The 13,050-nt window shown below is 40.2% G+C and overlaps 1 protein-coding gene across 3 annotated transcripts in view; it reads right to left on the bottom strand.

Annotated features, from left to right (window-relative positions):
- Rprd2 (regulation of nuclear pre-mRNA domain containing 2) overlaps positions 1–13,050 on the bottom strand; it is a 92,550-nt gene that overhangs the window by 32,881 nt on the left and 46,619 nt on the right. For all 3 annotated transcript variants that reach the window (XM_010616398.1, XM_010616399.1, XM_010616400.2), the window contains exon 2: positions 11,283–11,412. In XM_010616398.1, coding sequence (XP_010614700.1) covers positions 11,283–11,412 — 130 coding nt within the window. The remainder of the gene's footprint in view (positions 1–11,282; positions 11,413–13,050) is intronic.

The raw sequence follows: 13,050 nt of genomic DNA, 5'->3' as shown, positions 1-13,050 counted from the left end.
TGTGCCACCATGCCCGGCTATGCTAAATTTTTAATCTTTGTGCTTCAACCTTTCAGGGTGCTGGGATTATATGCATGCATTATCATTCCTGGCTAGCCCTTTTTATTTTTTGAGACAGTATCTTGCTAAATTGCTCAAGATGAATTTGAACTACAATATTCCTGCTTCAGTCTCCCAAAGTGCTGGGATTACAGGGATGTACCACTAAACTGGGCTATTTTTTGTTGTTTTTTTTTTTGGTACTGGGGATTGAACTCGGGTCCTTGCGTTTGCAAAGAAGGCCACCGAACCGCTGAGCTAAATCCCCGGCCCCTTTTGTTTTTCTGAGACAGGGTCTCACAATGTAGCCCAATTGGCCCTGAACTCATGGTGATCTTAGTACCTCGGCCTCCTGAGTGCTAGGATTACAGATGTGCCCCACCACGCTCTGAAGTTACTTATACTTTTTTTGTTTTTGGTACTGGGGATCAAACTAAGGATCTTGCCCTTGTGAGACAGGCGGCAGAACCACTAAGCTAAATCCCTGGTCCAGTTACTTAAACTTTTAAAGGCATTTAACCCCTCTGTCTAAATTTTCAAATTCCTAAGTATGTTTGCATTATCCTTTTCTTATGACCTACGAAACATGTAATAATGTCCACGGTTTACATCCCCAATACTATTTATATGTATGTCATTTTTGTTTTGTCTGAGCAATCTGAAATTTTTAAAAATTTCATTTTTTTCAAAGAACCAATGTTTCCTTTGTTGAACCCGTATGTATGTTTGACTTTATGACGAGTTTTTCCCCCTTATTAAAGAGTCAAACACACATAACATAAAATTCACTTTTCTTTTTGAGACAGGGTCTGTGTAACCTAGATAGGCCTCAAACTCACTCCAGGTTCCCTGCCTCTGCCTTTCTGTGGCTGGGATTACAGCATGCACCATCATGCCCAGCTCCAACATTTCTAAATTTACAGTTCAGGGTCATTAAGTACATTCAGACTGTGAAGATAGCACCAGTATTATCTCCATAACTCCTTTCACTGTGCACAACAGAAACTTTGTGTTCATTTTACAGTAATTCCTCCTTCCCTCCCTCTACCCCAGTCACTGACAACCACCATTCTATTTTCCCTCTCTAAGAACTAGAGGTGCCTCATCACACATTTCTTTTTTATTTTATTAATTTCTGGGTTTTGTTTCAGAGACAGGCCTTGCTTTGTAGTTCAGTCTGGCCTTGAATCCACTAGGCTGGGAATACAGGTGTGCGCCACTGTGACCAATACAATCTTTGCTCTCTGTCTTTCTCTTTTTATTTTTTTGAGGCAGGTGCTGGAACCACTGAGCTAAATCCCTGGCCCTCTTTTTATTTTTTTGAAACAGGGTCTCAATATGTAGCCCAGGCTGGCCTCAAACTCACAGTAATCCTCCTGCCTCAGCCTCCCAAGTGCTTCAATTACAGGTGTGCACCACCATGCCCAGCCTAGATCATTAATTTAAAATTTATTAGTGTATGTTTGTGATACATCATTAATTTTAGAGTAGTTTCATGTTCTATTGTAAGTGCTTTATATATTAACCTATGTAATCCTCACAACATCCTAAGAGACAAGCTGTACTACTGTTCTTAAATAAAAGTAAAAAAAACCTTAATAACAAAAATGTTAAATAAGTACTCTTAACAAGTGGTAGACACAGAACCTAAACCCATGCAATGCGAGTCTAAAGCTGGCACTCTTAGCTTCCAGAGGAGGAAGAGATATCACTGGAAGAAAAGTCACAAATACTCATAGGAAGATGGATAGACAATACAATGGCTCCTTAGCAGGCCACAAAGAAATTTGTGATTTTAACGCAGAGGCTCACTCTGGGCTGAGATAGAGAGGACCTCAAGTTTAAGGCAAGCATGGGCTATATAGTGAGGCCAGAGCCCACACTACACAATAAAACCTTGTCTTTAAAACAAAACAAAAAAATCCAAAGGGGTGGGGATATAGCTCAGGGACACCTAGTCTGCCTGGCAAGCACAAGGTTCTGCCACGTTTGATTCCTGATATTCCCTACCCCCAAAGAAAGGACAGACACGGAGACACTCCTGAAATCCCAGCATTCTGGGAGACAGTGCAGGACTACCACAAGTGCAAGCTCAGCCTGGGCAATTCTGCGACTTAACAAGTCTTTTTTTAAAAAAAGAAAAGAGGCAGGGGGGCTGTGGGTATAGCTAAGTGCAAAAACCCTGGTTTCAACAGAAACTGTGAAACTAAGGGGGCCAAGGATTTAGCTCAGTGGTTCTGCTGCCTGCTTTGAAAGCCCAAGGCCCTGAGTTCGATCCCCAGTACCCCCCCCCAAAAAAAGCATGTGTAAAACTAGTCAGGGGGCTGTTATAATGCAATAAATATATCTAAAAAGCAATGTCTGGGCCAGGGATTTAGCTCAGCAGTTCAGTGGCCTGCCTTGCAAGTGCAAGGACCCTAGTTCAATCCTGGTACCAAAAAAAAAAAAGATTTTTTTTTAAAAATGAAAGAAAGAAAATGAGTTAGATTTAGGAAGGCTATATAACAGAACAAAAACAAGAAAGGACTAACATTCAGAAAAATCTGGGTTCACATCCCAGCTCTTACTAAACTGTCATTTTACTTTTGGCAATTTATAGACAGCTTTGGGCTTCTAGGGCTTTGTACTGAGTTAAATTTCCAGGTTTTATTAAAAAATTTTTTTTTTGAGACAGGGTCTTGCCAAGTCACTAAATTGCCTACGCTGGGCTTAAATTTGTGATCCTCCTGCTTAGACCCCTAGAGTTATGAGATTACAGGCATGGGCCACCATACTTAACATAAGTTTTTCTCATTTTACAAAAAGGAATAATAGGGCCGGGGATTTTGCTTAGTGATGTCACCACCTGCCTTGAAAGCACAAGGTCCTGAGTTTGATCCCTGGTACAAAAATAAATAAATAAATAAATAAATAAATAAATAAATAAATAAATAAATGAATGAATGAATGAATGAATGAATGAATAAATAAAAATAAAAATAAAAAACAAAGACAAAAGGAATAGTAAAATCTAATTTGTTGATCTACAAAGTTGGTCACTTTAATTTTCAACAACATATAGCAACTAATTTCTTTCTTCCTCGCTTTCAGTTTGTGTTTGTTTGCTTTCAGTTTTGTTTGTTTGTTTTTGATACAGGGATTGAACTCGGGACCTTGCATTTGTGAGGCAGGTGAGGAACTACTGAGCTAAACCCCTGGCCCAGGTTTTTCTTTTTTTGAAACAAGGGTCTTGCCATGTAGTTCAGGCTGGCCTTGAACTGACTGTGCAGCCCAAGATAGCCTTGAACTTGCGGCAATTGGCTTCTGCCTCAGCCTACCAAGTGCTGAGATTACAGGTATGCTCACCTCACCTGGCTAGCATTTGCAGTACATAATATTTTCAAACAAATCGTAGTAGTATTTCATACAAATGTAAAGTATGTCATTGCTTCCGACATTTGAAGTTCAGTATTGTCATATGACCCCAAAGAAAAAATTCCCAAAAGTAGTTGATGATATGGTCAAAAATCTATATTCATGGCCAGGGATTTAGCTCAGTGGTGCCACTGCTTGCCTTGCAAATGCTAGGTCCCAAGTGTGATCCCCACTCAAAAAAAAAAAAAAAAAAAAAAAAATCTAAATTCAGATGTAGCAATTATTACTAGAAGAACAGTGAATCAGTTCCCAAAAGAAGTATGAATAGAGTCTGACAGTGTATTCTGTATGTGACAGAAGACTGACAAACTCTAACTTCACAAATGGTTTCAAGATTGATTGATTGATTTCCTTCCTTCCTTTCTTTCTTTTTCTTTTTTTAAGACAGGGTCTCGCTATGTGGTGCAGGCTGGCCTCAAATTCACTATGGAGCCCAGGCTGGTCTCCAACTCTCTGCGATCCTACTGCCTCAGCCTTCCTTCCGGTTACTGGGATAATAGGTGTGCACCATCATACCTGGAAAGATGTTCTTTACTAATCAACAATTAGTCCGGCTATCATGAGAAATTTTTTAGGTGAACTAAGGTCAAACTCATTATTTCCTCAAAATTTTTCATTCCTTTTCTTACCAGGTGGGCATGATAGCACAGGCCTATAATCCCAGCACTCTGAGAAGCTGAGGCAGAAAGATCACCAGTAAAAAGCCCTGCTGAGCAATCTACCAAGACCTTGTTTTAAAAAGTAAAAAAGGGCTGGGAATATAGCTCTATATGAAGGCCCTGGGTTAATCCCAGCAACAAAATAAAACAAAACAAACAAGCCCCTTTTAATCTACATGATACCTTGTCTCAATAAAGGCCATGTACATCATTATTTCTCCTTAGTCAATAAAATAAAATTATTTTTTACTGAGTGACCACAGGAGTGATTTGGTAGCCATCTGTCAGTAATAATAATCACAGGCATAATCTTTAGATAATAATTAACATAATTCATTTTTCTGTTAAACTAAAGATAATATTTTCAAAGCACAAATGATTGCTATTATGAAAGTTGGGAATAATTACAAGACTTCAGCAAGTTCTACTCATGTTAGAAACACCTTATTCTCACAGGTTACTGCAGAATACTAACAGAATTTCAGTTGTTAAAAGGATTCTTCCGCTATTTATCAGAATTCACTGTTGAGGTTGAGGGAGTAGTTCAGTTTCCCAACTGACAATCATAGACACTTTGTCTACAGGCCAAAGTTTCAACTGCAGTATTCTGTTTGTTTGTTTGTTTTGTACCAGGGATCAAACTTGACGCCTTGTGCTTGCGGGGCAGGCAGCGGAACCACTGAACTAAATCCCCAGCCCTCAACGGCAGTATTCTGAAGTCACTATTGTGTACATTCAGACAAAAACCTGCAATTTCGTCCCCTAGCTAGTATCTAAAGTGAAAATGACGAGTACGTATCAGCAAGTTGGCTTATTTTCATTTATTGTCCCCTCTCACACATATGCTTTCACTGTCATAATAAACTGCTGGGAGCGCTGCGCTGTAGATCACTATGGCCAGGCCTAATTCGCCTCGTTGCGCTCCTCCCACAGATGAGGCAGGGCCCGAGGGAGACCAGGTGACGAGAGGGCCTGGCGGAGCAAGGCCTGGCAGAGGAGTCTTCCTGCCCACCCATTCTCCAGAAATCCAAGCAGAAGTTCTGCAGACCTTAGCTAGTCTCAGGGCAGCCTTACTTGGTGGGCTTTTCCTACCATCAGGAGTTAGCGCCCCACCTATACCTTATTATCTCTTTGTCTTTATTAATCTCTCACCATACTTTCTCACTCCGGGAACCCTTCAGCCACGCAAGCTGTGGCAACAAATAGTACACATAGGGGTTTAGCTCAGTGACACCACATCTGCCTTGCAAACACAAAGGACTGAGTTCAATCCCCAGTACTAAAAAAAAGTACAGCTAAAATAAAAGTTCCAGGTTCCCAGCCTATGGAATTCCAAACTAGTGAGGAGAGACAAACTGTTTTGGGGTTGTTTGTTGTGGTGGTACCAGGGCATTCTATCACCAAGCTACATTCCCAACCCATGTAATTTTTAAGTTTTGAGTTGGGGTCTTGCTAAATTGCCCAGGCAATTATGATCCTCCTGCCTAGCTTTCTAAGTAGCTTCCTAACATACACAGAAATATAGTAAAAGCAACTGAAACAACTGGGTAAATACTTTGGTTATCTCTCAACATGTGGCCATAAATTCACCCCATACTAACTTCTTTTTGGTAGTACTAGGGATTATGGAATGCTTAATCATGTATCTTAGTATCTTCTCATTCATTTACAATTCACTTCTTTCTCTCTTTTCTTTTTTGGTACCGGGGATCCACTTCTGGTCCTTGTGCTTGTGAGGCAGTCACCAGAACCACTGAGCTAAATCCCTGGCCCACAATTCATTTCTTTATAAGAAAAAATATACTGTTATATTGGGTGTGCTTGTTCTTAATGGCAAAGCAAGCTGCTAACACTAAAAATATATTGCTATATTGGGCGTGGTAGCACACACCTGTAACCCCAGCACTTGGGAGGCTGAAGTTGGGAAATTACAACAAGTTTGAGCCCATCCTGGGCTCCACAGTGGGTTCAAGGCCAGCCTGAACTACATAATGAGACCTTGTCTCAAAAAAATGGGAAAGGCCAGGCATGGTGGCACATGCCTGTAATCCCAGCACTTGGGAGGCTGAGGCAGGAGGATCGCTGTGAGTTCGAGACCAGCTTGAGCTATATAGTAAGTTCCAGGTCAGCCTCAACTACATAGTGAGACCCTGTCTCAAAACAAACAAACAAACAAACAAAAACAAAAGAAAAAAACAAAGTGAAAGAATAAGGACCCAAGTTCGATCCCCCGCACCCAAAATTTTTAAAAAAAAAAAAAAAAAAAAAAAAAAAAAAAGAAATAATTTAACTAGCACAGTCTTCTATTCCTGCTTCTGAGATAGAAGAGAGGTCCCTGTAAAGGAAATTTTTAGTTTTCTTCCACAGCTGCCCCAATTTCTTAGAGCCAGCCTGGCTACATCACATGCCCCATGGCCATTCTGCAAGATATGTACTTTGGTTACAACAGGCTTTGGACACAGACTTATCCTAGACAACTTAGCCCTGCAGCAGGCCCTCTGGACCTGTCCCCAACTAGGTCTGACAGGTGGGGGTGTGGTCACTTATAATCCCAGCACTTTAGGAAGCTGAGTCAGGAGGATGGCTATGAGCTGGAGCCCAGCCTGGGCTACACAGGGGGACCCTGTCATAAACAAGCAAACAAACAAATAAATATTAAATAAATAAAATAGGTCTGAGAGGAGCCCTTCCCCTACCAACAACCAAGCATAAAGTCTGATACTGCACATATACGATGAGCCTCTTTTTCCCTTACAAGCAACTTCTCCATTCCCTTAGTGGGTTTAGTGCAAGCACCGGTTCCCTTATGCTGCAGTATGAAACCTAGTAAAGCATCTTCTAGACAGAATAGCTTTGCCTGGTCATGATTTTTATCTCAAGTACAGCATGCTGAGCTGTGTGCTAAGAGTGGGTAGTACCAAAGGGCAACGGCACTGAAAGCAGAGAATGATGGAAAGTGACAGAGAGGGCCTGCACCTCCATGACTAGAGGGGCTCCCAGGCCTGCTGTAGCTGCTTCTTTTTAATGGCAAAGCAAGCCGCTAACACTAAAAAAGCTGAGAGCCACAGGCACTCAAAGCCTGGGCTGTTAACACTGACAGTTCCTGATTTCCATACAAACTGAGCAAGAACTCTCAGCCGATTGTAAGATCTTGGAAAATGACTCCTCTTTCGAGCAACCTGGAGAGGAGGCCAGACAATACTGATGGTCACCAGCAGGCTCAAGATCTCGCTCAAGTCTGTTTCCCTTTCATGCAGCTAAGAATCCATACAAGTGCTGGTAATATTACTGTTTTAAGATAAATTTAGATAATTGGTAGGAGAATTCTAACTTTTCTTTTAAAAAATTACCTTGGATCTTTACCTTCCACATGAAACTACGGAGATTTGTCTGGGATTGAAGCGTATAGATTAGGAAACTTCTTTTTTTTGGGGGTTACTGGGGATCGAACTCAGGACCTTGCACTTGTGAGGCAGGAGGTGGAACCACTAGGAAACATTTTTAAAATAATATCAAATATTTTCTTCAGAAGTATATCTCTCTCTTCACTTAACAAGTTAACATTCCTTAAAATACGTTTTTTTTTTTAGTACCAGGGATTAAACTCAGGACCTTGCGCTCGCAAGGCAGGCGCAGTGCCACTGAGCTACATCCCTGGCCCAATATTCTTTCAAGTTTTAATACTTTTCTTTATAAAAACCTTACATACTTACATTTATTCTTGGGTAAATTTATTTTCTTTGAGGGAGACTACTTTTTGTTTTGCAAAAGGAATCTTTTCTACTAATCATATTTTTAAATTAGTTACTGCTGGCATATATGGAAAAGCTACTGATTTTTTCTTTGCTTAACTTGAATTTGGCTGTTTGGCTTAATTCTCTTTTTCGCTGTTCTCTTGAGATTTCTATGGGTGCTAATGGATGGCAAATTACAAAGCTCAGGCCAAGTCTGGTCTGCTGCCTATTTTTGTAACACAGCTGGGACATAGCTCTGGCTCATTTGTTTCTGTTATCTGCGGTGCTTTCATGCTAGAATGGCAGCAGTGAGTAACTGACAGACAGAAATCCTACTGAAAAGCCTAAAATGCTTAACTATAAGCAACTAAAGACTGTCGACCATATGATCTCAAATGACAATTCTATCTCTCCTCTTCCAAATGTATTCCTTTGTTCATTTCTAAATGAACACCACTGCCAACATAATGACAAACAGTAATGAAAACAGCACTTCAGTCCTGGAATGCCTTTGATTCAGCATTAAGTCTCATTATTAAGTTTAAATAAAACTTCCTTTTATTTAAAAGAAATTGTTATGCATACTTGAAGTACATAATGATTACATTACAATTGTTGGGGAGAGTTGGTACATGTACATGACACATCTTTAAGGGTTTCTTGTCAATACCTTTCGGAGTTAAGAACATTTCTTTTTTTAAATTTTTTTTTGGTACCGGGGATTGAACTTGGGTCCTTGCACTTGCAAGGCAGGCCACCGAACCGCTGAGCTAAATCCCTAGCCCAAGAACATTTCAAAGCTTAAAATTTTTATTTAAAAGACTGGCAATCAGAGATTATGTCTTTTCCACTTTTTTCTGTGAAACAGTGGCAGTAACACAAAATAGTGTCATGTCTCCCCCAACCCCCAGCTTTTGAGATAGGGTCTCACCATGTGTAGGTTGGCCTCACCTTGAACTCACTACGTAGCCCAGGCTGGCCTTGAACTCACATGATGCTTCTATCTCAGCCTCCTGAGTATTGGGATTATAGGCATGCCACCACACCCAGTCAAATACAAAATAGTTTTTTGTTTTGCTTTGTTTTGTTTGAGGCAGGGTCTCACTATATAGTTGAGACTGACCTGGAACTCTCTATATAGTCCAGGAGGGTCTCAAACTCACAGCAATCCTCCTGCCTCAGCCTCCCAAGTACTGGGATTATGGGTGTGTGCCAAGCCCGGGTAAAATAGTTTTTAAGAAAATATGTATAGCAGAAAATCAGAAGGTGACAACCCCATATACTGTATATGTAATTTTTGTCTGTGTGATGCTGAAGACTGAACATAGGCAATACCTTGGTATATATATTCTAGGCAGGTTCTCTTAACACTGAGCTACATCCCTTACCCCAACCCCATACTAATGGCGTTAACTAGTCATGAAATTTAAAAGCCTAGAAAACACAAGGATGAGTTTTAAAGGAAATATAGTAATACAGCAGAAACTCTTATAAAGATCATGGAGCACATTGCTTTTCTTACTCAAAACTATACTGGGTTTATTTGTAAAGCAGTGGCGCAGATTAGGTTTTTGTAATGACCACCCATAACCGGGGAGCAATAAGCTGCATTTCCAAGACTTTTTACTTTTTATTTTGAGTTGCCCTGTGATCCACCTACTGCTGGCCTGTGACCCTCCTACTCAACCCTGACAGCGGGGATTACAGGGGTGTCCTACCATGTCCACTTAGTTCAGCAGGTAGGTGGCAAAGAATATGGGCTTTTGGGTATGGGTGGCCTAAGGTGGGTTTCTGGCTACTTACACCGACCGATATTTGTGAGAACGTAAGCAGTATATGTAACCTCTCTAAACAACAGTTCTCTCTTAGAATGAGGGTAACAGCTGTATTCTCAGAATTAAATGATAAAGCACTCTGTATAATTTGGATATAATGAGTATTCAAATAATATTTTATGTAATTCTGATTTGTGCATAAATCTTTTTTAGTACATTTAAGTAGTATCATAATTTAATCTTTTTAATAGCAAAGTGAACATTTCAAGTTAATTCAAAATAAGGAACAAGGGGTACTCAGTTCTAAATGTGTTAATACTAACAAATAAGTCAATATTAATAAGTATATAATTGGAGGAAATATTTAACTATTATAATTGTTCTCTATAAATTATCTTGTAATTGTGTATCTCCTGTACAAAACAACTTACAAAATTTGGTACAACACAAAGAAAACACTGTTAATACAGGAAAAAATTAGATCAAATGTAAGTTTCTTCATATATATACCCCCCAAAAATTTGGGGGATGCTTAATAGATATTCAAAAAATGTGTTCACATTCAAAATTTAGTAAATGCTGATATTTTTGTTTGTTTCTTTGTTTTTTGAGACAGGGTCTCACTATGTAGTTGAGACTGACCTGGAACTCACTGTGTAGCCCAGGCTGGTCTCGAACTCGCAGTGATCTTCCTGCCTCAGCCTCCTGAATGCTGGGATTACAGGCGTGCGCTACCACACCCGGCTAGTAAATGCTGTTTTGAAACTAGCACTGTTCCATGAAGAAACAAAATTGACTCATATAGTAATGTACACTCTTCTCTTCAGGAGAGGAAAGTTGGTCAGAATGCTGCCTCCAACTTAGTGTCAAACCCTTTCTTCTCTCACCATTTCAAAGTAATAAAACTGTGAGCAATGCTAGATACAAATTCTGCAAAATGCAGTAATTCTTTTTTTTTTTTTTTTTTTTTTTTTTTTTTTGGTTTTTTTGAGACAGGGTCTCACTATGTAGCCTAGACTGATCTTGAACTCACAGTGATCCTCATGCTTTTCAAGTGCTGGGATTAGAGGCGTGTGCCACCACGGCCGGCTAAAATGGAGTAATTCAATACGGAGCTGGGAATAAGTATTCCCATTATTCTTTAACACAGATCTCAAAGAAATTCCAGAAGATGAAGTAAAAAGTGTTAAACACACACACACAGAGGCACACCAGGCACAGTGGCATGTGACTGTACTCCCAGCATCCTGGGAAGCTATAGCAGGAGGGTCACAAATTTTGAGCCCTGCCTCAGCAACCCAGCAAGATCTTATCTCAAATAAGAAGTGGAACTAGGGATGCAGCTCAGTGTAAAGGCCCTGAGTTCAATACCGAGTACCACCCAAGGAAGAGAGAATACAGAAGCCTGGTGGAGGAGAGAAGGGTAAAGGGATTTAAAATGATCAAGAAATGTGCCAATTCCCCCAAAATGAATGTAACTATTGCATAATGCAAACAGGAAGCAACAAAAAAAAGTGCTGGGTGTGGCAGTGCACAACTGTAATCCCAGCACTTGGGAGGCCGAAGCAGAAGCACTGCAGCTTTGAGGCCACCCTGGGAGGGCTACATCAAGACCCTGTCTCAAAAAGAAAAAAATGAAAGAGCAGTAACAATTTACTTACTTCACTAGAGCAGCTGCTTCTGGAAGGACGTCGGCAAACGATTCACGAAATATGATTGCATTTTTCCTTTTACAGTTCTGTATGACATCATTGGCAAGGTAGAAGAGATTCAAACGGTGGGGATACGCAGCTAGAGATACCAAAAGACAATAAAAACCAATGAGTCACGTATACTTAGTTCAACTTCTTTCTTTTTTTTCTTTTAGTTCAACTTATTTTAATCACAGTGTTCTCGCTATGGTTTACTCAAATACAGTGCGCTGTTTTTTCATAGATATAAAAGGATGAGGGCCGCGGATTTAGTTCAATGGCGCCCCGTGCCTGCCTCACAAGCACAAGTCCTGAGTTTGATCCTCAGTACCAATAAAAACTATACAGTCATGCCATTTCTGGAACATCACTATAACTCTTCAAACCCCAGATTCCAGCCTGAATTTCTCACGACTCCATTTCCTGTAGAACCACTGGCCCCACTCTCTCATGTCCAGCAACACAGTTCTCTTTAAACGAGCGCTTCTTGTCCCTGTAGCTTAGTACATTGGCAACACTACTATCAGCGATTTTATTCCATGAATTCTTCACCCAAGTCACGATCCCTTGCAAGCTGGGCCTCACAGAGTTTCCATTAAGCCAAGTGTTAATCAAAGACTTACAAGACAGGAGTGGAAGCAAAAATGGTAACAGTTAATGATGGTCACACAAAGGGAGGCAAAATTGTGGGCACCCAAATTCACAAAACATTTATTTCATGAATGCATTAAGTACGACCATCACAAACACAATCTGTGCAGTTATAGATTCTTATTAGACACACTGCATCCATTCATCATCAAGTGCACACGTTACTCATGTGTTGTGTCTGTCCCCTAATTGGTCACTTGGCAATAAGTCTCCAATTCATCTGCTTACATAGGTGTTTACTGCTCACTCGAAGCTGCCTGCTTGGGTACTTACAATTTATATTGTCATTTATTTGAAGCATTAATGTCAACATTATTTATTTATATATTATATTGTTTTATAATTAAGTATGACCATTGTGTGCTGCAATAGACATACTAAATGCCTCAGTCTATCTTAACTCAGGCTTATTTTGGGGGTAGGGCTTATATTGCAAGCATCCTGAAAAACTGTGGTAGGGCTTATTTTTGGGAAATATGGTACACAGATGGAAAGGAGGGAAAAGAGGATGGATAAATGATCTGCTGGATCAGTTTACTGAATGTACTATAATCCTCAACTACTTCAGGTTAAATTTCTATTCAAGGCACCCCCCTCAAGTAGATTTCGCCTTAAGAGTGTAGCACTAAAAACAAAACAAACTTATTAACTGTAGAAAAACTAAAATAAAACAAAATTGTTCTAATTCAATTGTTCTAATTGTTCTCCAGATATTTGGAGAGATGCAAGTATTGAATTTTTGTTGTTGTTTTGTTCTGTTTTTTAAAACAGGGTCTTTCTCTGTAGTTCAAACTGGCCCTGAACTCACTATGTAGCCCAGGTTGGCCTTGAACATGTGGCAATTCTCCTGCCTCAGCCTCCCAAGTGCTGGGATTACAGGCGTGTGCCACTACACACAGGCTAAATGTACTGAGTTGGATAAACAACTTGTTCAGAAATACCAAGGTTAACCGGGCGTGGTGGCGCACGCCTGTAATCCCAGCACTTGGGAGGCTGAGCCAGGAGGATCACTGCGAGTTCGAGACCAGCCTGGGCTACATAGTGAGTTCCAGGTCAGTCTCAACTACATAGTGAGACCCTAACTCAA

Source organism: Fukomys damarensis, unplaced genomic scaffold (genome assembly GCF_012274545.1).
Source record: "Fukomys damarensis isolate Sample0158 unplaced genomic scaffold, DMR_v1.0_HiC HiC_scaffold_33, whole genome shotgun sequence".
In the NCBI taxonomy this organism is placed as follows: domain Eukaryota; kingdom Metazoa; phylum Chordata; class Mammalia; order Rodentia; family Bathyergidae; genus Fukomys; species Fukomys damarensis.
Note: the sequence above shows the minus strand (reverse complement) of the source record. Positions and strands in the feature narration are given on the sequence as shown.